At 46.0% G+C, this 22,625-nt stretch overlaps 1 protein-coding gene across 8 annotated transcripts in view; it reads left to right on the top strand.

Annotated features, from left to right (window-relative positions):
- bahcc1b (BAH domain and coiled-coil containing 1b) overlaps positions 1-22,625 on the top strand; it is a 61,924-nt gene that overhangs the window by 19,025 nt on the left and 20,274 nt on the right. For 6 of the 8 annotated variants that reach the window (XM_047327583.1, XM_047327586.1, XM_047327585.1 and 3 more), the window contains exons 3-10: positions 11,608-11,766; positions 15,619-15,729; positions 16,036-18,081; positions 18,480-18,591; positions 19,171-19,364; positions 19,475-19,615; positions 20,888-21,069; positions 21,572-21,947. In XM_047327583.1, the coding sequence (XP_047183539.1) occupies positions 11,608-11,766; positions 15,619-15,729; positions 16,036-18,081; positions 18,480-18,591; positions 19,171-19,364; positions 19,475-19,615; positions 20,888-21,069; positions 21,572-21,947 (3,321 nt within the window). Of the gene's footprint in view, positions 1-7,114; positions 7,298-11,607; positions 11,767-15,618; positions 15,730-16,035; positions 18,082-18,479; positions 18,592-19,170; positions 19,365-19,474; positions 19,616-20,887; positions 21,070-21,571; positions 21,948-22,625 lie in introns of those variants that run through there. The other 2 variants (XM_047327588.1, XM_047327587.1) reach the window with 2 other exon arrangements.

The following is a 22,625-nucleotide window of genomic DNA, read 5'->3' as shown; positions in this document are numbered from 1 at the left end:
TTCTGTCTCAATTTCAGCCTGCTTCCTCTCCTTTTCCACATTGCCTCATTTGCCTCTCCCCCATACCCCCTTCTCTTCATGCCTCCCCCTCTCCCCACCACTCGGCCGGTTGTTAACGGGCCCGTCCCGGTGCTTCTCGGCCTGTGGCCAACTCACTAAATCAGAAAAGATTGGAGGATTTGGCAAGAGGGAGTGAGAGCTCAGCGCGGCGCCTTTGAAGTCTGAGAAACGAGAGAAAAACGACATTTTAAACAGCCTGCAAAACACAAGGCTAAAACAGCTTCTTACTCTTTGCAGGAGGAGGGGGAACTGGGCGTGTGTGTGTGTGTCTGTGTTAATTTAAAATGCAATACAAGGTGTTTTATGTGAATATGCGACTGCTGTGGCTGGAATTCATGATACGAATGCGTGGAAAAGTCAGAAGAAATGTGGAAAGAAAGCGTGGGTGTGCACATGTGTGTGTGTGTGTGTTTTTGCAGACACCACAATTCTCCACTATTTTATGGCTTTCCACTTCTTCAGAGGGGTCAAGGCAATCCCCTGTTTACGCAACGTGACAGAGAGGTGACATCACTTAGCAGGGGGACAGACATGATGTCACAGTCTCGCCACATCCACAGGTCTGCACCCCCTGAAAATGCACACCGCAGAGCGAGGCGGTGCAACCACGGCAACCCTTATCACGGCAGCAGCCGACACCTGAGACGGGGCCCTCGCTTATCCGTCCCAGGGTCACATTAATGCCTGACTCATCGTCACTCGAGCTGACTTGTTTGACTCAGCCGGGGCCTTTTTCTCGGCTGTTTTGTGTTGGTTCTCAATTCGATTCATTTCAGCTCTGTTTGACTCATTCATATTGTAATGGCCTCCATTCAGGCGGGTCTATGTCCAGTTTGTTTTGCTGTCAGGAGCTAAGATGGATGGAGGGGGCCGTAGGTTCATCTGGAGGTGAGGTTGAAGAAGGCAGAATGGTTGGACTACCTCCCGAATGTTAGAGCCTTCAAGTTTTTTTTCTGAGTCACACTGCTGCTGTCCCACAGATTCAACAGATTGAGTATTTGGTGTGAAAGACAGCTAATGTAGTTTAAGATAGGAAATAGGTTCATATCTGTGTGTGTGTGTGTGTGTGTGTGTGTGTGTGTGTGACCAAGGGAGGAAGAGAGTAAGAAAAAGAGAGAAGCAGCTGTGTGGAACAGCATGGATCGTTACACAGTGACACACATGAAAGCATTAAGTATATTCAGGAGCCTTCGTTGAATATACATGGAACTGTGTGCAGCTTTGTATATATGTGGGGTTGTGTGTGTGTGTGTGTGTGTCTGTGTGAGTGTGTCCCGTCCCCTGCTTTTGCCCAAGCTGAGAGTAAGAAAGAAAACAAGAAAAGAGAGTACAGGCGCGAGAGAGAGCAAAAAAAAAAAGAAAAGAAAAAACAACAAAGATCCGTCATCAGTCATTCATGGCTAATCAGTCTCGTGGGACGTGCACACACACACACACACACACACACACACACACACACACACACACACACACCTCACACACACGGTGCTGAGGTCCTAATCCTACTGGGACTGCTTGTGCCTCTGTGTGTGCCTGTCTAAATTTTGGATCCAGGCTGATTAGAAGCAAACGCTCCCTTTTTGCCTGCATCTCTCTCTACCTCTACGTCTCTCTACTCCTCTCTCCGTCTCTTCTCCTCTCCGTCTTTGATTGCTGGAAAGGTGTCTCTTCTACTTCTATCTATTTTTCCTCCCTCTCTTATCTCTTTAATAACTGCCTACTGTTTTTTTCCGGTCGTTTTGATGTGTGTTTTTGTAATGTTTGGGAGCATGTGTGCATGCATAATATAGTAATGTCTTCTGCGTGTGAGTGTGCACTTATCTCTGCTTTTGTGTGTGTGTGTGTGTGTGTGTGTGTACATCTCATTTTATCAGAACCTCTTAGCGTCGGTTGATTCTGTGTTTTATCGTCTCTTCTATTTGTTTCAGCTGTATTTTTTTCAAATCAAATAAGTGGATGTAAATGTTATTATTATAGCTAAATTACACATTACTGAATACAACACACTGTCATAGGAATAAATAGATCAATTGTTACAAAAAAAGGAGGCCGGTTTTGTTTTTTATTTTCGGTTATTGTATGCATGCCTCACATCTTGAACACATTTAAAACAAAATTTCAGCATTTTAATCTGATTTTATGAAAAAAGAATTTTCAGCCCGTAAAATCCGTAGTGTAGAATGTTACTATGATCAATTCTCCAGATGATTTCACAGAAAAACAACATATTTACTTTATGTTCAACTAAGACAGCAAAAGTGTCTACCAGGTAATTTGTTATAAAAACAAGGCACAAGAGATTTTTCGAAATTAAGACAATTTTTTAATAATTAATTAATTAATTAATCTTTAATTTTCTGTCACTAATCTGCTCGATTAATCGACTATATGTTGAGATATTAGGCTCTATGGAGAGGCTTTGTATCAACAAGCTTTCTCTCCACTTTTGTTTTTACAGTATGTTTTAGGACCAAACAACCAGCATGTGTATTTGTCCCTCTTAAGGTTCCTGTCGAAGACACGGGGAACCTTTCTTTTTGGTTTTTGTCAAAACTGACATTTGTTTTCTGCTCATTTGACACCATCCTTTATTGTGGTTGTATTTGATAATCAGTTCTTTTGAGTTATTTTAAGCCAAATGACAAACATTTGCATTTTCTATCCTCTCAAATTTCCCGTTATTGTTTTTCCTTTTAAATATTGTTGTCAGTTGAATGCTCACCAGAAAGCCATGTGCTTGATAGGCTTTGAAAAAAATGTAATGCTTTTCGCCCCTTTTTTCACAATTTTTTGACATTTCGTGCAAAATTATAATCAAAAAGAAATTATTGGCAGACGAATCAATAATGTAAATAATAATAAATTACGACTCTAATTTAAGATTTATTACATTAATTCCCCCCCCTACGCCATCGTCCTCTTTCTCTCCACCCTATCTTTTGTTTATTTTCCTTTTCTTCCCCCTTCCCCTTTATTTCCTCTCTGTGGATCCTTCCAATAATCTTTCATTCCTGTGTAAATATTACAGCAATGAGGGAATATATAAGATTGGAAAAGTCAAACTGAAATAAGGTCAGAATAAATTCTCACCTGCTTTCTCTCTCTCTCTCTCTCTCTCTCTCTCTCTCTCTCTCTCTCTCGCTCTCTCTCTCGCTCTCTCTCTCTCGCTCTCTCTCTCTCGCTCTTGCTTCATTGCTCACTTACTTTCTCTACCCTCCCTCTCTGCCCCCCTCATTGCCTGCTCTCTCCCTCTCTCTTCCTCCGCTCACTCCCTTGTTGCCTCTCTCTCTTGTGTTCCATGTCTTCTGATCCCGCTCTTCTCTCTTGTTCAGTCTCTTCCCACTCACACACATTGACTGTCTGACGCCCACACACACAATACACGCAAGTAGTACACACACACACACACACACACACACACACACACTGACACCTGCATGTCGAGCTGTTGAGGGTCTAATTTAAGTAAAGTGCTTCTCTAGGAACCACAACCCCTCAACTCACGATGATGGAGGGTGATACAGTGTGCCGTGGTTACACACACACACACACACACACACGTACACAAACACACAGAGTTATACATAGACGCACACACACATCCTGCTCCAGTGATACTGAGATGTGACTCTCCGTGGTGTGGCATTGAAGGAAGCACTGTAGATGGCTTGTAAGTAGCATAGTGTAATGATATAGTGATATGTGATCCCCATAGGGAAATTCACCTTTTCTCGGCTGCCTACAGATCAGACTGCAGGGTCAGTTACAGCTGTGGCAACGCTGGTAGGGATTCAGTGTCTTGCTCAAGGACACTTCAGTGAGGTGGATGCTGGCTGACACTGATATCGTTAAATCTGGGTCTCCAGGTTAAAGGATGTTGTTTTCGTCGCTGCAACCGCCCTGCTGCTTCGCTGCTGCTGCGTAGGTGTGCTTGTTTCCACTGGAGTTTGAGCTAACGTAAGCTGAGGCAGGATTGTGCTGCGCCGCTGCTACAAATCCGGGGCCACAATCTCCAATCTTCACGGGAAAAAAAATTGCCTGCAGTGCTTTGGTTTTGGGAACTTTAGTCCAACAGAAAAGTAAAGATAGGACTCTTTCAATTACTGCGGGACTTATGTTTCATTTGTCTCTACAAAACCCGGACGAGATGAAAGCATTCTAAATTTAAACCTTGTATACTTCAGATCTTGATATGGTGAACTTGGCAAAACAGCTGCTTATTTACACAATCACCCACAGCTTCATTTCAAGTCATCCTGGCCTTCTGACAAAAGTCGAATTATTATTTTCCTTTTAGCTCTGTTTTTGGTCTCCACCAACACAGAATTATCTGGCTTTTTAGTTGCTGAATGTAGTGTACAGTGTCATTTTTTTAGGTGTTTGTTGCGTCTGAAAAACCCTCCAATGAGAGCAGCCAGACTCAGTGCAGTGCAGTACTTTACAGTAAAGTTGAAGAATAGAAAACCTAAACAATGGGGAGCTTGATTCTATTATTAAAATATAAACATAATAGATGAGCATCTGAGGGTGGATTTAGGTTTACAAAAACCTTTATCATTGTGTCTTTTAGATGGAGAGCAGTAACACTGACATCATTAACTGATCAAATATTAAAATATACAAAATATAGTTTCAGTCTATTTTTACAAGTTTACACTGCAGTTAACGGAAAGAGCTGTTTTTCTTAGCTTAGATTTCCAATTCCTGAAACGTTGACAGTATATCAGTTATTGTGACAAATAAATATAAATCCTATAATATTTTTTTTATTTCCAGCATGTAACAGGTAGAGAGTTTGTTTAATTTGAAATTTTATCTAAAGATATTTTATGTAAAATGGCCTCATTTCCTAAAATATGCTCTTGGCCTATCCTTAAAATATACTGTTGTCTACTTTCATGGTTTTGAACCGTGATCATAATCAGGAGTACATGCTAATAAACAACAGTCACATAAGTTCACCACAAAAGAGCCATTAAGGACTGTGTGCTAATGTACCGTCGATTGAAGTGTGTATCCAGACAGTAGTAGATGTTGATGTGTGAAGTGGTGAACTTGTATTGTGTTTGAACTTCAGCCGGTTGTACGATTCATGAAGACACATGTGTACCTGTTCATCTCATTCCCCACTCTGTTCTCAGCTTACGCTGACGTGTTTTCTGTTAGACTCGCTCCGTGCTCATCCTGGTGTTTTGACCCCTGGTGTATTTCATCCAGCAGTAGGCACATGCGGCTTCAAATCATTATAGTCAGTGCGTGTCTTCATCCTTATGAAGATATGAGTTTCAGTGTGTGTGTATGTGTGTGTGTATATGTGTGTGTGTGTGTGTGTGTGTGTTTGTGTGTATTTGCTGTGGCCGCAAACTGAATGGACCACAGGGGTGTGGCTCAGGCATGTTGGACGACCAGAATTCCCAGAACAGGCTTCCTTACTGTTTACCAGAGCTGCAAAGCTACTGTGGGGTGATGGTGGGGGTGTTGCCAACACATGCACACACGTGCACACACACACACACACACACACACACACACACACACACACACACACAGGCAGGTTAAGTTGGACAGAATTGCATTATTGGCTCTCACCGCAGGCTTTCTTGAAATATCAGCAACCTCATGCTTTTAATTAGTGTGCGTGTGTTTGTGTGTGTGTACCCACATGTACCATTTGTGTTTCATTCCGACTAAGGCTGCAGAACCAGTCTCGTATGACCCCTATCCCCTAAATACCCCTGTTTTCTTTGGTAAAACATGGAAAAACTTGCTCTGACAGAACCCCCCCCCCATCCCTCCTTCCTGCTTCCCAAGAAACTCTCATATGTTGTGAGTTCCTCCTCTCAAAGCCCATGTATGGTCCTTCCTGTTGCCGTGGGTGGGTGGCATCCAAAAAGTCTGTGGTCAAAAGCACGAACATTTTCCCTCCTCACTCACAGTTTACTGGTGCGTTTTGTGAGGCCACGTTCACAGACGGAAAACTCTGAACATCACTGGAGTTCTTTTTTTGGTTTTGTTTTCTGTTTTTTGGGGGGGCTTTTGGCACAAGGTGCAATGTTGCATGTTTTCTTCCCTGTTCATTTAATTCCTCCTGCTTTCCTGCTGCTTTTAGTCCCTGTAGTTTTCATGGAGCTGCACGGTGTACAGTGGGTTTTTCAACGTCTTCAGTCGCTTTTGATGGTGTAAATGCGCACATGTAGGTGTGATGTGAGACTCGGATGTTACAACAGTAGTCTCGTGCATGCAGGGAGATAGTATTAGAAAGAGCGAGAGTGCGTGTGTGTCTGCTTAGTTGTGTGTGTGTGTGTGTGTGTGTGTGTAAGTGTGTGTGTGTGTGTGTGTGTGTGTGTGTGTGTGTGGATGGCGAGGCTCTGGTCCGCAGCCTGGGAGTCAGGCTTTGAGCTGTGCTGTTCATAGTCTGCTGATTTATGCGCCTCACAGGGAAATCTCTCATTTGTAGCTCTTTTATCTCAGTTCCCCCCGCCACTCTTTCTCACTCTCTCCCCGTCTCTCCCTTTCTCTTTCTCTGTCCTCTCTCCTCTTCCCGCCGTAATGTGATTCAGTGCAGCTGCTCGTCCCAGGCGACATGCCATGCTTTGCTTGCACACTCTGCTCTTTCTAATATGAATGAGTCAAGAGAAATCGTTGATGAATAATAAGATAGAGCAGAAGGAAAATGCTATCTGGATCTAGTTGAGCAAAAGAACTCCTTTTTCTCCTCTGAACATGGTCTTTGTACGCACCGCTCGGGCGCTTACTCACACATTGAATGTGTTTGTGTCCCCAGTGCCATAATGCTTTTATGGACCCTGGGGTGTGTGTGTGTGCGTGCGTGCGTGTGTGCGTGCGTGTGTGCGTGCGTGCGTGCGTGCGTGCGCGCTTGCGTGTGTAAGTGCCTTCCACAACCGCCTTGTTTGAGTAGCCCTGTCACTTGTGCAATTCTGTGGTGTCAAAACAGATCAGAAAGGTCTGGCTTGACTCCTGCCCCTAAATACACACCCAAAACACACGCACACACACACAGACGCACACACACACACACACACACGCACAGATTGAAGGCTCTGTGCCAGGGCCCTTGGTGGTTGGAGGCGTATGAAAGGGTCGGACTGACGAGAGGTTGCCAAGTGTATGGGAAGTGTTACAGCCAAGCCAACGAGAGTCAGAACCTCTGATACACACACAAACACACACACTCATATGCAGTGAGACGGTATTGTCAGACTATCAAACTCTCGCAGTGAGTACCAATGGCAGAATAAAAGTGTGTGTGTGTGTGTGTGTGTGTGTGTGTGTGTGTGTGTGAGAGTGTGAGAGTGAGAGTGTGAGAGAGAGAGAGAGAGAGAGAGAGAGAGAGAGAGAGAGAGAGAGAGAGAGAGAGAGAGAGAGAGAGAGAGAGAGAGAGAGAGAGAGAGAGAGAGAGAGAGAGAGAGAGAGAGAGTTCAGTATATCAGTGTGTGGACAGAGGTCTCTGTTAATTGGCAAATGTGACAATAGAACACAAGAGAATATTGATCTTCAATCGGACGGGGATCGATTTAACTTGTCACCCTTCCAGGTGTGTGAGAGTGTGTGTGCGTACGTGTGATTGCATGTGTGTGTTGATCAGCAGCAGTCCATTCAGAAAGCTACAGCGAAGAATGTTGCCCTGTTACTTTATTCATGTTTGCTTCTTTCTCCTTGTGACATTCCCTCCTTCACCTATATCGCACCTCAGTTGCTATCTTCCTTTTCTCCTCTGCTGTTTGCTCCTTCCTCCTCCTCCTCTTCCTCCCGGTCTCGCTTTGACTCCTTAGAATAGGGAGAAACCTTGGGACGGTCTGTCCTTTTATCTGTTGTCTCGCTGTCGTGTTTCACCGTATATTTCCTCCTCAGCCACTGCCGAGACGAACACACAAAAGAGGGTGCAGGGTTATATTTTTCATATTCTCCCCCCATCCACAGCTCATGCACCACATATATACTGTGTCCTAAGACCAGCTCTGTTCCAATCTAATGAGAAAATTACCTTGATGTTTTTCTCTGGTTTATTTTAATCATCAGACACGTTAGCATTTTGCATAAAAGCTTTATCCTTTTATTCTTTTTAATCATGACCGCCGAACATTTTGCGCAGACCTCATTGATCCATCCTTAATTAAAACTGTCATAGTGTGTCTTTGAGCTGTGAAAACGTTGGTGCACTAATAAAAGAAATGCAGAATTACTTGCACAATTTTTGCCTTTTTTTCCTTGCAACTTTTATCCACTGGGATTTAATTTTGTAATCCTCGCGGAAAATATTCCAACACTGACAGAGGTATTATTTATGTCAACTTCTTCTAGCAATGTATTCTGACAGTCTTGTCCACTTTCTTTGCTCGATATAGTTTCTTCTTTTTGCCTTTTACAGATAGATTTCTCCCTGTATGCCTGTTAACCGGCAGTGTAAAATGCTTTCTCTCAAGATCTGGCTGTTAAATTCTAAAGCACTGACACCAAATCCCAGTGTTTATACTGCTGAAACTTCAGATTGGCTGCTATCAAACTCAACTGTGGCCGCACAGGAAACAAAGCAACATCTCAAAATTTATGTTTGGCTCCATTATCCGTGAGAATACCAAAAATATTCCAAGCAGCGGAGCATGTGCCCAGAAAAGCAAGGAACATATCCAATGCTTTAAATAAAATATAAAACAGTGTTACAATAAGTAAGTTTGAGTGGATTTTCCCCTAAAAAAAAATCACATTACAGTCTATTATAAATAAACTAAAGCAGATTTTGCTCACTGTAAGTGCAGTTGACTGAATTAGTATCAATAGAAACTCATAATTCAGATTTTTTATTGCCTTGGATAGTCAACATCGGAAGATTCGCTGCCTGTGTGTTGACACACTTTTCCAGTTTGTGATGCCAAGTGGGAAAAATGGGAGGCATACGAACACATTTTCTACTTTAATTACCACTTCAGAGACTGAACGGAGCCGTTTTCTCAGTCAGCAGCTTGTATTTTTAGTAAATCACATATGCAGAAATCGTAATATGTGGTGTATAATCATGATGTGACTTGGGTCAGAGCTGAATTCTTGATGTAGATATGCGTCTGTGTTTGATCGATCAATCAAACCCGGTGGGGCATGGAGTTTGGGTAATGTTTGTTATGGTTCTGTTCTGTTTCGCTCACTCTTTGTCTGATACCTCTCATCAGTTATGGGTAATCCAGTGTGCCTGCATTCATCATTTGGTGTTTCTGCTCAGGGCTACAGGAAACTATGAGAGGATGCAGCGGTGACAGATGGATAGGGAATGTGCAGATCAGGATAAAACAAAGGTGGAAACAGAGGGCAGGAAGAGAAGAAGGGGAGGAGGGAAAGAACAGGCACAGAAATAAGGTTTATGTTAGTGGCTGGCCTCCGAGATGATTTTCCATATCAGCAGGCCAGAGGGAGCGGGCAAATATGATTTTCTCCTCGACTCGCCAACAGAAAACAGACAGAGAGGGGAGAGAGGGAGGTGACAGGAAAGAGGGAATGGGGTAAAAAAAAAAAAGAGAAGAAAAGGAAAGAGATGAGTAAATGGAAAAAAGATGGAGAAATGGGGGATGGGCGGAGATCTGAGAGGGTGAAAGATGAAAGAACCGTAGTGGGGGGAAAGATGTGAATGAGGACGGAAGAGTATTTACACAACTGTTCATCTTACTAATCAATATCACTGCTGTTTGAAATCAATGCAACTGACCAATCCTCTTTTGTACAAGTCGTGGTCCCCGAAGAAACTTGAAGATTTGTCTCGTAACTTCTGTATGTATGGTTGCTCAGCTGAAAACCGAATTTCTTTTCTATTGTCTGCGGTGTGTGTGTGTGTCTGTGTGTGTGTGCGTGCGTGCGTCAGTCAGTCAGTCAGTCAGTCAGTCAGTCAATCAGTCAGTCAGTCAGTCAGTCAGTCAGTCAGTCAGGCAGTCAGTCAGGCAGTCAGTCTCTATTTGAATTGCATGTGCCTGGGTACGTGTGTGAGAGGGAGAGACAGTCTGTGCTGCCAGGGGGCCTTGTGAAACCAGCCTGAGTCTTATACGAGCTGTGTTTTATTATGACTGGCTGAAAGACCACTGATCTACAGTTGTATGAGTGGATTTTGGAGGGGAAAAAAGGGGAAAGCTTTGAAAATATCATGTCTGAGAAAGAGAGAGAGAGACAGTGGAAACAGACAGCGAAATTATCTAGAGCAAAAGATGGAGGAGTGTCTAGTTTTAGAAAATCTTGGTACATGTGTGTGTGTGTGTGTGTGTGTGTGTGTGTGTGTGTGTGTGTGTGTGTGTGTGTGTGTGTGTGTGTGTGTGTGTGTGTGTGTGTGTGTGTGTGTGTGTGTGTGTGTGTGTGTGTGTGTGTGTGTGTGTGTGTGTCCGTCCGTCCGTCCGTGTGTGCGCGTGCGTCCGCGTGTGCGTGTGTGTGTCCGTCCGTGTGTGCGCGTGCGTCCGCGTGTGCGCGTGCGTGTGTGAGAGAGAGAGAGAGAGAGAGAGAGAGAGAGAGAGAGAGAGAGAGAGAGAGAGAGAGAGAGAGAGAGAGAGAGAGAGAGAGAGAGAGAGAGAGAGAGAGAGAGAGAGAGAGAGAGAGAGAGAGAGAGAGAGAGAGAGAGAGAGAGAGAGAGAGAGAGAGAGAGAGAGAGAGAGATTGGCAGTTGAAGGCACTTGTGGTTGTGGTTGTTGGGGCGTCAGGTCATGGTTGAGGTGTGTGTGTGTGTGTGTCCGACCCAGATGTGGACTGTTGTGGTTGTGGTAATTGTCTCTGATGCAAGGCAGAATTTATGGGTAACACCCCCCCCCCCCCCCTCTCTCTCTCCATCCAGTGACTAATTACCTGATTCCCTGTGGATATGTTACCTCCTTCCCCTACAACTGTTCGGGTTGTTCCACTAAATGAGAGCAGGCTGATAAGTGCAGATACATTTTAACAAAGCCAAACTGAACTCTGCCCATTACCCTCGCTCCCCTTACAGGATGAAACTGAAAGTCTGCACTTGTTCTTAGTCTTGTCTGAGAGGTGAAACTAGGGTTTTACTCCGAGCTGAACAGTGACATTTTGAATGTGATTGGTCAAATATTCACCAAGATGTAACCAACAGATGATTCGATCATAGGAGCCATGTTGAATATGAATGGATGTAGCGTCTTCTTGGAAGTGGAAGTTAACCAAAGTTAGCCCCCACTTTGACACTCCGCAATCATGGTTAACATTTCATACTAACGCTGACTAAAAGGCACCAAAATGTCGTCAAATGATGTTTGTTATATTTTGAAGATGAATATTAAAATCTAATTTGTGAAAAGCTGAGGAGAAAGCCAGACCCAGTTATCACTGACACATTCATTTTTTTTAACTGCTCAGGCAGTTTGGGATTACATCTGCTCCTTCTCAGCTTAACACTCGCATTTTTTGAGCTTCTCAGTTCTTCTTCTGTGGTGTTGCGTGCTCATTTGCACCTCAGTAGACTCCTCCTCGCCTCTTGCTTGCCAACAGCCAAATGTGATCAGAGAGCTGCTCTCTAACCTCTAGCCTCTCTTGTGTGTCACTCAGGTGCTTCCTTCATGGGTTCCTTCCTGGCCAGCAGTCTGGGGTCCCCAGCTTCCCATCCTCCTCATCCCTCAGGACCCGCTGCATCCCCCTCCTCCCCATCCTACAGGGCTGGACCCCATTCGAGCGCTTCCCCTATATGGTTCCCCCACTCACATGAAGGTAAGACACCCACACACTTGCACACCCACACACACACACCCACACACACACGCGCGCAAAGAGGAAATTGGAGGCAGCCCAGAGTGCTGTGGGTCTCTTGTTAATCCAGGGTCTTGGTTTGGGATTAGATTGAGATGGAGCCATTAAGTGGTTTAACCAACACTGAGCTGAGGCCAAACACACACCGCAGTGATGCTTCTGATGATACTCTTCTCTCTTTCTCTCTCTCTCCCTCACACACACACACAAACACAAACACAAGCGCAAAAACTAACACACGACACACACGGATGTACTTTAAGAATAGCATCCTTATTGGCAGTAATTTACAGTACACTTCAGGCTCTTGCTTTTCTCTCCTCCATTCACTCAGTCAACTCCCCTGCTCTCTTGTAGGGGTTGAGGTTAGGTTTCATGAGCTTCACCCCCCCCCCCCCCCCCCCCCCACACACACACACACACACACACACACACAAACACATTGAAACTTACCCCATTTTCCAACATAGCCTCCCTCTTCCCCGCCCCCTCCCCCTCTGACCGCAGCCCCACCCTCAGGGCCCCTTCTGGGCTAACCGACCTCCAACGGCCCCCTTCCTGATCAAACACACAGACACACACACAAATGTGTGCATCCACATGCATCATGTCCTCTTTCGACTGTTAACCGTTTGTGGTCTGAGCTTGACTCAGTTATCTGTCCCTCTCAGGTAACTATGTGCATTTCTTTCTGTGTGTGTGTGTGTGTGCGTGCGTACGTGCTTGTGTGTGCCTAAAAGAGGATTTCTCTTTTGACAGCGAGATGTGTCTAGACAGATAACCTCTAAAAAGGCTTCAACAGAAACACAGGCTTCCGCCACAGGCGGTATTTCTCAACTAACTGATGATAACGGTCAGAATTTCACGTTTCACCAGTTTTTAAAAAAAATGTGAACGAGTGAACGAAACGCATCAAAGTGTGTTGCTTTGGAAAAGCATTTCAATCCCGCGAACATTGTTGCAGAGGACTCAAATGGAAGCCAGTCAACCTCCAGTGCAGCTTTGTTTTTTAAATTCATACAACCAACTCTGTGACCACTGTAACAACAGTCCTTTCCCCCCGCATCTGGACAAGTCATGGCAGGCACAGCACTGGTATAATCAATACCAATAATAACGACTGCATTCCTTTTACGTGAGACGGTGTCAGCAGCATCCTTGTGATGTGCACGATTACTCGCAGGAATGACTGAAGGGGACACTTAAATGTCTCCATCATTAATGGTATCATTTAGTCCTGTGCTTTTCCTGCCATGACACTTTAATTTGGGTGAATAAATCAAACACACTGCCTCTCACCCATGGACGCAGGACACTTCCAAACTGCAGCCAAATTTTCCGATTAAAAGCCCATGAGGCAAACTCATAAGAGCTGTGATTTTACACAGAAATCTCTCCTGACACAGCTTTACAGCTTGAAAGGAGACAAGAGTTTTGCTTGTGCAACTGCCTCATTTGCAGCTCATGGAGCGATAAATAGCAACAGTTAAGCCCTGAAAATGAGCACTAATGTCGCCTGGAGTGAGTGTCTGAAATCAGATTCATAGGAGTCTGAGGCAGGACTTCAACGTGAAGGCAAGAGAGAGAGAGAGAGAGAGAGAGAGAGAGAGAGAGAGAGAGAGAGAGAGAGAGAGAGAGAGAGAGAGAGAGAGAGAGAGAGAGAGAGAGAGAGAGAGAGAGAGAGAGAGAGAGAGAGAGAGAGAGAGAGAGAGAGAGAGAGAGAGAGAGAGAGCAGCAGTGGGGAGAAGAGAGCAAGAGTGTGTGCGTGTGTGTGCGTGTGCGTGTGAAGGGGGAATGCGTGTGCCTATCAGACAGATTTTGTGTCCGTGTGGCTCAGCTTTGATGTCTGAACACACACATACACGTGCGTGCACACGCCCGGGCGCACAGACGCGTGCACACACTACAAATGATTGTTTTTACGAATTTAAGCCAGGGAGCTCCTGTCGGCGGTCTGCCAGCTGGCCACAGTCCAGAGAGTGGAGCGTAGCCAGCACAGAGAAGAGAAACCTGGCTAATACACACACACAAACACACACACACACACACACACACACACACACACACACACACACACACTAGACATATTCTAGAAGAAATGAACAGTTGTTTGAAAAACAGCACATATTCTTTCTCACAGACAAATAACTATTTATTTATTTTACAGTGTCTCTCTCACACGCACGCACACACACACACACACACACACACACACACACACACACACACACACGCACACACACACGCACTCACCCTCACCTATCCTGTCACTCGCTCTCCGTCTTCCACACCTGTCCTTGTTTTTTTGTCTCCCTTCTCATGTGCTCTCGCTCCTCTCCTTACCTCCCTTTTCCTCTGTTCTCTCATCTCCGCCATCTCAAAGCTCTTCACTTCCCTTTCACTTCCTCCTTCATCTTCCATCCTCTCACACCCACACACACACACACACACACACACAACCTTTGCAACACATGCACACACTCCCCTCTCCCCTCTCCATACGCCTCACAGCAGCACCAGATTGGGGCCTTTTCATATTGACAGCCCTGCTCTTCTGTTGTCTCTTTTACTTTTACTCCCTCCACTGTATATTCAACGACTTATCTCCTCTATCCCTTATTCCCTTTCCCTCCCCTCTGTTATTTCTCTCCCCCTTTTTTGTCACCATGTCCCTCTCTGTTGTCTTTGTTCCGCTCTTCTTCTTTCTAATCTCCCCTCCCTCCCTCGTGAGTTTTATCACTCATCATTACCCACGGGATTGGCTTTAGATGGCTGATAGAGCCTTTTGGCTAATTGTCGCCATTTAGATTCACTGGTTGTTAACCAGTCAGAGTAATCTCACACACACACACACACGAACACACACACACACACGAACACACACACACGGTGGAGAGCACACATTCATGCATTTACATTGCAGCATGAACACACAGACACAGGGTCCCACACACATGCTGGGAGCAGTGAGGGGGTGTTGGTGGTTTTGCAGTGCGACTGTGGAATGCGTAGGATGAGTTTTTATGGAGTGCTGTTTACTTTGGCCACCACCGTTAAACTTTTAACGGCTGCCAATTAACGGGCCGGCAAGGACACTCTGTGGGGCATGAAACCAGCTGCTGGAGAACACACACACGTACACACATAATCAGAGCCTTTTGGCCCTATAATGTGTTTGTGTACTGAGCTCATGTGTATGAGCATGGGCCTGTGGTGATTTTTTCAGTCCTCCCTACTAAGGCTACCCCCTCTCAGCCACCACGATGACCCCGAAAATACACACCCATGCTGACCCTCACCCATCCATATAGGCCTCAGGCTCCTATCAACACAACTGCCAAGACCTCCTCAATCCCAGAATCCAGTTCAATGTCCTTGAAAACAAGGAACAGAGTGGAACGACCGTTTACCTCCCAGTGACCTCCTGGGAGAACTGTGTGTGTGTGTGTGTGTGTGTGTTTTAAGTTGGTGGGTGGTGGTGATACTTCATACTATTTGTCTTGGGTTTGGGAAAAATGTGTTTTGTAGAAGAACAAATTCCATCCTGTTAAATGCTGCAAACACTTGGCAGTAGCTGTCAGCTGTGGTTTTTGTCACCACTTTGTCCACTGTAAATAATGTCAACTCCTGTGGCGTGTTTGCGCAAAAGTGCATTTATGGTGAAAGTAGCACTAACCGGCCATATTTTTTTTCTTCTGTGTTTTCCAAAATGGCCCTATTCCATGATAGATTGTAGAGAAAAACTGTTTGTTTAGAGGGCTGCTGAATGTCAACACTGCAGAGAAACATCAATTCTCTCCCTCCCTCTGACAGGGTACCCCAGCTATTCAGGAAGTCTTGCTTCTCCTTTTCTCCCCATGAGTCCCCTGGATCACCATAGCAACAGTCTCTATGGACAGCACCGCTTCTATGAAACTCAAAAAGGTAGGTGTTGGTGTGTGCGCAGATGCAACAAATTGAGAAAAAATACTATAGCTTTATATATACTCCTTGAAATGCTTAATCACCACTCACCACCAGAGTAACAAATGGTCTTACAATATCAATTTCCCTTTTTTTCTCCAGATGTCATTGGAGAAACACAATTTAATATTGTAATTTATTAAAACTTAATGAAAAGTTGTTTTTAGTTGCCATTTTTTTAAATCTCAACCCTCATTCAAATCTCTCTAGATTTCAACATACCTTCAACTTTAATAATTTATCGTATGTCTTCTCTTCTTCTCCCAGATCACTTCTACCTGAGAGGCCTTCCACCCCAGCCCCCTTTGCTCTCCACCAATCACAGCCTTCCCCCTTTGTCCAGGACTGCCCCAGGTCACCCTCTTGGCTCTTGCAGCCGCGAGACGGACAATGGGGGAGGCGGGGGGAAGAGCAGCAAGGATGTTGGTGAGAAAGGGATTTCCTCTGTGTCAAAGGACAAGGAGCGATCAAGCAGCAAGGAGCGACACACGGAGAGCAAAGACAAACAGCATCAGCATCAGCTTCTTCATCACCATCCTCATCCGACAAACACTGCCACCACTCCATCTGGCTACCACCACCAAGCATACCCTCACCCTCACCATGCCCTTCTTCCTCACCTCACACCCCAGAGTAGGGAGGAGGACCACAGACACTCTCTGGAGCGACACAAAGAATACAGAGACAATGAGTCGGGCATTCAGGGGACAAAAAATATGCCTGCCTGTAAACTGTCCACTGGTACAGGGGCAGAAACGGGCTCTGGAGGAAAGGGGGGTGCAATCAGCAGCTGTGGTGGGGTGGGCAGACCTCCAGCCGGAGGGGGCAGGCGGTGCTCCAAGGATGGACCTATAAATGGGGAGATGAGGATTAGTGAATCCTCAACTTCCTCCTCTGAATGTATGAGACGAGGGACGGCTGCAGCAACAGCCATCTTAGCACCTCCTACTCCCCACTCTGTGGCCTCCTACTCAATGCCTCCTCCTCCCCCTCCGCCACCTCCTCCTCATGCCTTGCACATGGGCGCCACAGTCACAGGAGGGTGGATACACCACGGACATAACCATCCTCATCCCGAGTTTTACTGTTCCCCTCTCACACTGACACCCTCAAAAGATAACACATCAACCCCTGGAGGGTCTGGCCGGGAAATGAAAGTCATTGGCCCAACTTATGTGCCCTCAGTTGGGCCATTAGGAGACTTGGCAGGCTCTGACTGTCGTGCAGCAGGAGGAAGTGGGAGAAAGGGAGATGATAAGAGTAGAGAAGGATCTTATGAGAGTCCTTCTCATCACCTCAGCCGACTTAGCAGTTGCCAGAAGAAGGACAAATCCTTGCCACACCAGCAGCAGCTGGGATATGGCAAAGCTGACAAACCTCCTGACTGGAGCCACCAGACACAGAACTTCAACAAACCCAACTCTTACGTGAATTCTCAGCCTGAGCTACGGTCCTGCAGCCTGGAAAGATCTTCATCCTTCGGAGATGTAGATGTTGTGGGCGATGTTTACCGGCCCTCACTCCCGCTAGACGGCCAGGGGACACACCCTGCTGCTGGACAGGGCTCATCCAAGAATGGCTCTGATACCAGCACTCCTCCCTTCAGGGACTGTTTCCACTTGGGTCCTCATCCTAATGGGAAGGTAGGATCAGGGGCTCAGAGGGAGGGACAGAAGGTTGCAAGGATAAGGCACCAGCAGCACAGCAGCCATGGAGCAAGTACAGAAGATAGGGCAAGAGACGGAGGTCAGACAGCACCTTCCTGGGGGTCTCGAGGGGGCCCACAGGAGGACCAGAGAAAAAGCTCCCATCATGCATTGGTTGGTAATGCATGCAGTGAAGTAAGAGGGCTCAGCAGCAGAGCACCAAATAATGACCAGAACCAATCCCATTCTCAACCTCCTCCACCTCTGTCCCGTTCCTCGCACACCACTGAAGATGAGGGCAGTGCCATGAAGAACCTAATGAACTACAGTTCCCAGCAGCCATTGCTGCTGCCACATCGGAGCCCCTTCGGAGGTCTGGGTTGCCTCAAGCAGGGTGGAGAGAGATCAGAGAAGGGGGACAGAGGAGGAGCTAAGAGCAACCCCTCCCAGCAAGACACACCCAAACAGTCCCTCCCTCCTCGCCGGGGATCCACTAACGAGGGAGAGAGGGGTGACAGAGGTGGGAAAGAGTCGGGGGATGCCGGAGAGGGGGAGGTGCGACAGCCTCCAGTGGGTATTGCTGTCGCTGTAGCCCGGCCACCCCATCGTTCCCCAGACAACACCCCTGGACACAGCAGACAAGGCAGGGTGCTGCCCAGTATGAAAGGTCAGACATCATTTATGCTCCTTGCACTCAAAGTCAATTAATGCTATTTCTGTACTCTAGGCTGCATTATGGGGAAAATCCTCACATCTAAACTGCTACTGGTGTTGTACAGTATCTTACCTTTTTTGGCCTTTTTTGTGGCTTACTTGGAACTTGCAAACAGCCTCTGTCTGTAGATTGACCACATCACTATTTCAGAGACAAAGTCGCAGTAAAGAGTAATTGTTGAACTTTACTTTCTGTCATAGAAATATATGAGTGCAAGTATCTAGACTTTCTATTTAAAGGGCCAGAAAAACATTTGAAGATGCCACCAGAGTTTCAAAACATTGTCATTGAATTAAACTTTTGAATGGTGAATGATAGCGACTGTAATCACTGTTGTACTTGTGATCCAGGGGTGTCCCGCCCTGTGTATCCTCTTGGGCGGGAGGCAGAAGAGAGGAAGAGGATGACAGAGGAGCAAATCAGCGTTCATCATCTGGACAGAGACAGAGAAATGATCATCAGGTACAATTAAATTCACAATCAACAACACATATGGATATATATACTCATAGATGCATGCATGCACATGGTATAATCTATACATTTTTTGCTCTAATCCAATGAGCTGAAGTTCATTTATTTCTTTCAGATTCTCTCCCAGTCTGAGACTCTGCTTCTCTTTCTCTCATCCCCACTCACTCCATTTACTCTTATCACCCTTTGATGTAGTATTTCTGTACCCACTCACTCTCTTTCTTGCCCTCTCTCTGTCTCTTTCTCTGAGATGAGATGTGTTGCATTAATGTTATGGGGACTAATATGAATGTCTCTGAAGTATCAGGCTCTTGTTATGTAGTCATATTAAGGGAAGAAAACATATAATGAGAACTCATTGACCAGGCATAAGATGATGGCTGTTCCTGTTGCTGTCACATTTCATTTTCTTGATGAATATAATGGTAGTAGTAGTAATGAAGATGACAATGTTGAAGATGAAAATAATGATCTTAATGATGGTGATGATGATGATGGTGATGATGATGACAATAAGAGGGATAATCAAAGATAATGACAAAGTTCATCCCGGGTACGCCACGACAGGGAAAACAAGGATCGAGTGGAGTTCGCCAGGATCCACCCTTCTAGTAGTTGCCACGGCGACCTGACCTCCCACCTCTTGGTTCCTGGTGGAGCCAACCAGTTAGGGGCGGACCATGCTGCACACGCTCACCCAGCTCACCACCACTGGATGCAGAGAACAGGAAGTCCCTCCCTTTGGATGGGGCATTCATACAGTGAGTCGAATAAACAGGGAGCGTGTGTTTCTAACTTGTGTTTCACGGCATGGCTTTAAGTATTTATGTGCTGCTTTTATTTTACTATTTTGTGTACATCTTTGTTCCAGGTCTAAGCCATGTGGGAATGAGCCCCGGTTTCCCAGCAGGTATGCCCGGCTCTCTGCAGCCCGTCTTGGGATCGCTCACCCAAGACCCTAACTCCCCTCTGGTGGTTCTTCCTACAGAACCTGGGCCACATCATCATCTAGGTACACTAAGCGTCCCTTAACAACAACACAACACACACACGTACGCACGCACGCACACACACACACACACACACACACACACACACACACACACACACACACGAACGCACACAGACAACCAGAGTCTTCATTGCTCTCTACCCATATTCTGCCCCCCTACCTCCCTCCTTCTGCACTTGTACCATCAGAGCCGCTGTCATTTCTCTCCCAGTTTTAGTATCATTGGCTAATCATAATATAATGCTCAACTAAGTCCCTCTGTCAGAGGGGCTGTGTTTTATAGCTTCGTTAATGGGAGCAGCTATTCCATTGCCCCCTCTGCATGTGCCCAGTGTTATGCAAACCATTTTAACTGACATTCATCTCTCTTGTGGTGGCACACGGGTGTGTTTGGATTTGACTTTGTGTGTGTATGTGTGTGTGTGCGTGCGTGCGTGCGTGTCATGTGAGTGTTTGTGTGTGAGGACATCCTAAGTTAGTTGTGTTCATGTCTGGAACAAGGCATGAACACAACTATGTATGTGTGCGTTTGTGCATGTGTGTGTGTCAATGCTGCTTTGCAAACAGGCTGTGAAATTTAATTATCTCCCGCTCCCTTGCCTCACTTCGTGGGAGTTCCTGCAGAGAGGGGAAGTGCATCCACTGAACCCTTCCCCTGGGAAACATTAGCCCACTCAGGCTAATCTCACAGAACAAAGGTTCCCAGCGACAAGGCAGCCAAGAAGGGGTGTGTGTGTGTGTGTGTGTGTGTGTGTGTGTGTGTGTGTGTGTGTGTGTGTGTGTGTGTGTGTGTGTGTGTGTGTGTGTGTGTGTGTGTGTGTGTGTGTGTGTGTGTGTGTGTGTGTGTGTGTGTGTGTGTGTGTTTGTGAGAGTGTGTGTGTTTGTGAGAGTGTGTTTGTGTATGTGCGCGCGTGTGTGTGTGTGAGTGAGTGATTGAGGAAAATGTGTGTGTTTCCCTGCAAAGAAAAGCACAATTATTAGAAATAATAGAAAGAGTTAAAGAAGGTGAACGGAGGATGTGGAGCCTCATTCAGGAATCACTTATTGTGTCAGGGACCAGCAACAGCTTATACAGCTCAGAGTTGTCACATCTATAGTTAAGGTGACTGAACTCTCATGCCAATCTCACATATTCAAATAGGCACTTTCAGAGTTCATCGACACAGTTTCTCTTCATGATTATCCTGGTGTACTGCAGCCATGAAAATATTTCTCTATTTAGAAAGAACACAACCTCACTTCCCCCCTCTTTCTAACTGTATCCTGCTCCAGATGTTTTGGAACAGTCAGGATTATGGCCTCCTGTGTACGGGGGCCGGGGCCCCCCTCCTCACCTGCAGCATCACCCTGTCTACTCCCGCTCCTCTTTCCTACGGCAACAGGAGTTATATGCCCTGCAGCACCAGCAGCAGCAGCGAGCCATGGAGCACATGCAACGCCACTCCATGGGACAGGTACAGCTATGACTAATATAACCCAAACACGTGTGAGGGGGTTTACAGTGTAGTGCAAAACTTGTGAAATGCTGTGAAAATATCATTGTGGAACTGTGGGCAAATGGGAAGTGTGAAACTATTGTGCAAAAGTCTTCCTGCTTTGAGAGGTCATGCGTAGAAAACAACCAAATGATCTCTGAACGCAGATATATGGATTTCTCAACACTAAAAGAGAAACATATGCAAAATAACACTACATTTAACAAGACAGTGACTTCCCCTTTTTGTTGGAAAAAGGTTTCATTGATGGCTTTTCTCTATTAAAACTTGTCTCTGTCTCTTTAGCATTGGTGCACATTTGTGCTCATGTTAAGTTACCCCCTGTCCTGTTTGTTTTAAATAACTTATCAGGAAAGACAAAGGCATTACTTGGCAATCAAACCAAAAAATAATAAGAACCAATAAGAAAAGGAAATTCAAAGAAACGCAGCTGTGTTAACTCACCTCTTCCCTTTCACAGAGAAAAAATGAGGAGCATGCTATCACCATTGAAGACTCTCCTCATGCGTCCTCTGCATCCCGAACCGCCTCCTCCTGTTCCTCCACCAACTCTTCTAATGCAGCCAAACCCTTCTCTCACACTTCTCCTCCATCAAAGACATCCACGCCGTCTCCAGGGATGTGTCCCACCAGCCGTCAGTCGCCCTGCTACCACTCCCCATCCAGGCGCCCGCACCCGCCGAACCCTCTGACTCCTGCACCAAGCCCGGCTGCGGCGGCCCCCCGCTCCCCAGCACTCAGCCCTGCTCCTTCACACCTCTCTAAAGGGCTGGAGAGGGCCAGTGATAGAGGCGAGGGACAGCCACCTCAGGACTACCCACAGTCCCTGGAGCCAGGTTGGTGTGGAGAAGTCCATAGGTTGTTTTAATGAATATGAAGAACTGTACCAGTAAGTCAGGGGCAACGAAGACAACGAAAATGTAAAGACAGTAACAGAGACAGAGAGTGAGAGACGAGACAAAGACAAAGAAATAGCGAGACACTGTGTGAGAGGAAAAGAGGGAGTGGGATGGAGGGTGCTGCTGCAGGAATGTAGCACTCTTTGAAACACGGAACTCTTTTGATATTGCAGAATTTGTTTGAAGCAAAGCTGTTTCCTTGCTGTGTGTGTCCTTGTGAGTGTGTGCACATGCGTGCGTGTGCGTGCGTGTGTGTGTGTGTGTGTGTGTGTGTGTGTGTGTGTGTGTGTGCGTTCAGCTAAAGAGAGACAGCGGGTAGGTCAGCCGTTAAGGTCAGAGAAAAACATATGGGCACTCAGTGTGTTTATGTGTGACCTGGCAGCGTGAACGTGTGTGTCTGAGCTTACATGTCTGTCATGAGAGGAAGGTCAATGAAATCTTCAGACAGGCCCTCCTTATCCTTCAGGGGTCCTTGAGAAGTATAGGCGGAAGGATATGCATTCATCTGGCTGCGCTGTCAGGGGGCGGAGGGATACCATCAATAATAAGAATGCAGAGGTGACAGGGCCGGCACTGCAATCACAGGAAAACAGCAGGGCGTCATCAATATCCCAC

The sequence above is a fragment of the Scophthalmus maximus genome, chromosome 16 (genome assembly GCF_022379125.1).
Source record: "Scophthalmus maximus strain ysfricsl-2021 chromosome 16, ASM2237912v1, whole genome shotgun sequence".
Lineage (NCBI taxonomy): Eukaryota > Metazoa > Chordata > Actinopteri > Pleuronectiformes > Scophthalmidae > Scophthalmus > Scophthalmus maximus.
The sequence above is the reverse complement of the archived record's forward strand: the minus strand, read 5'-3'. Positions and strand labels throughout refer to the sequence as shown.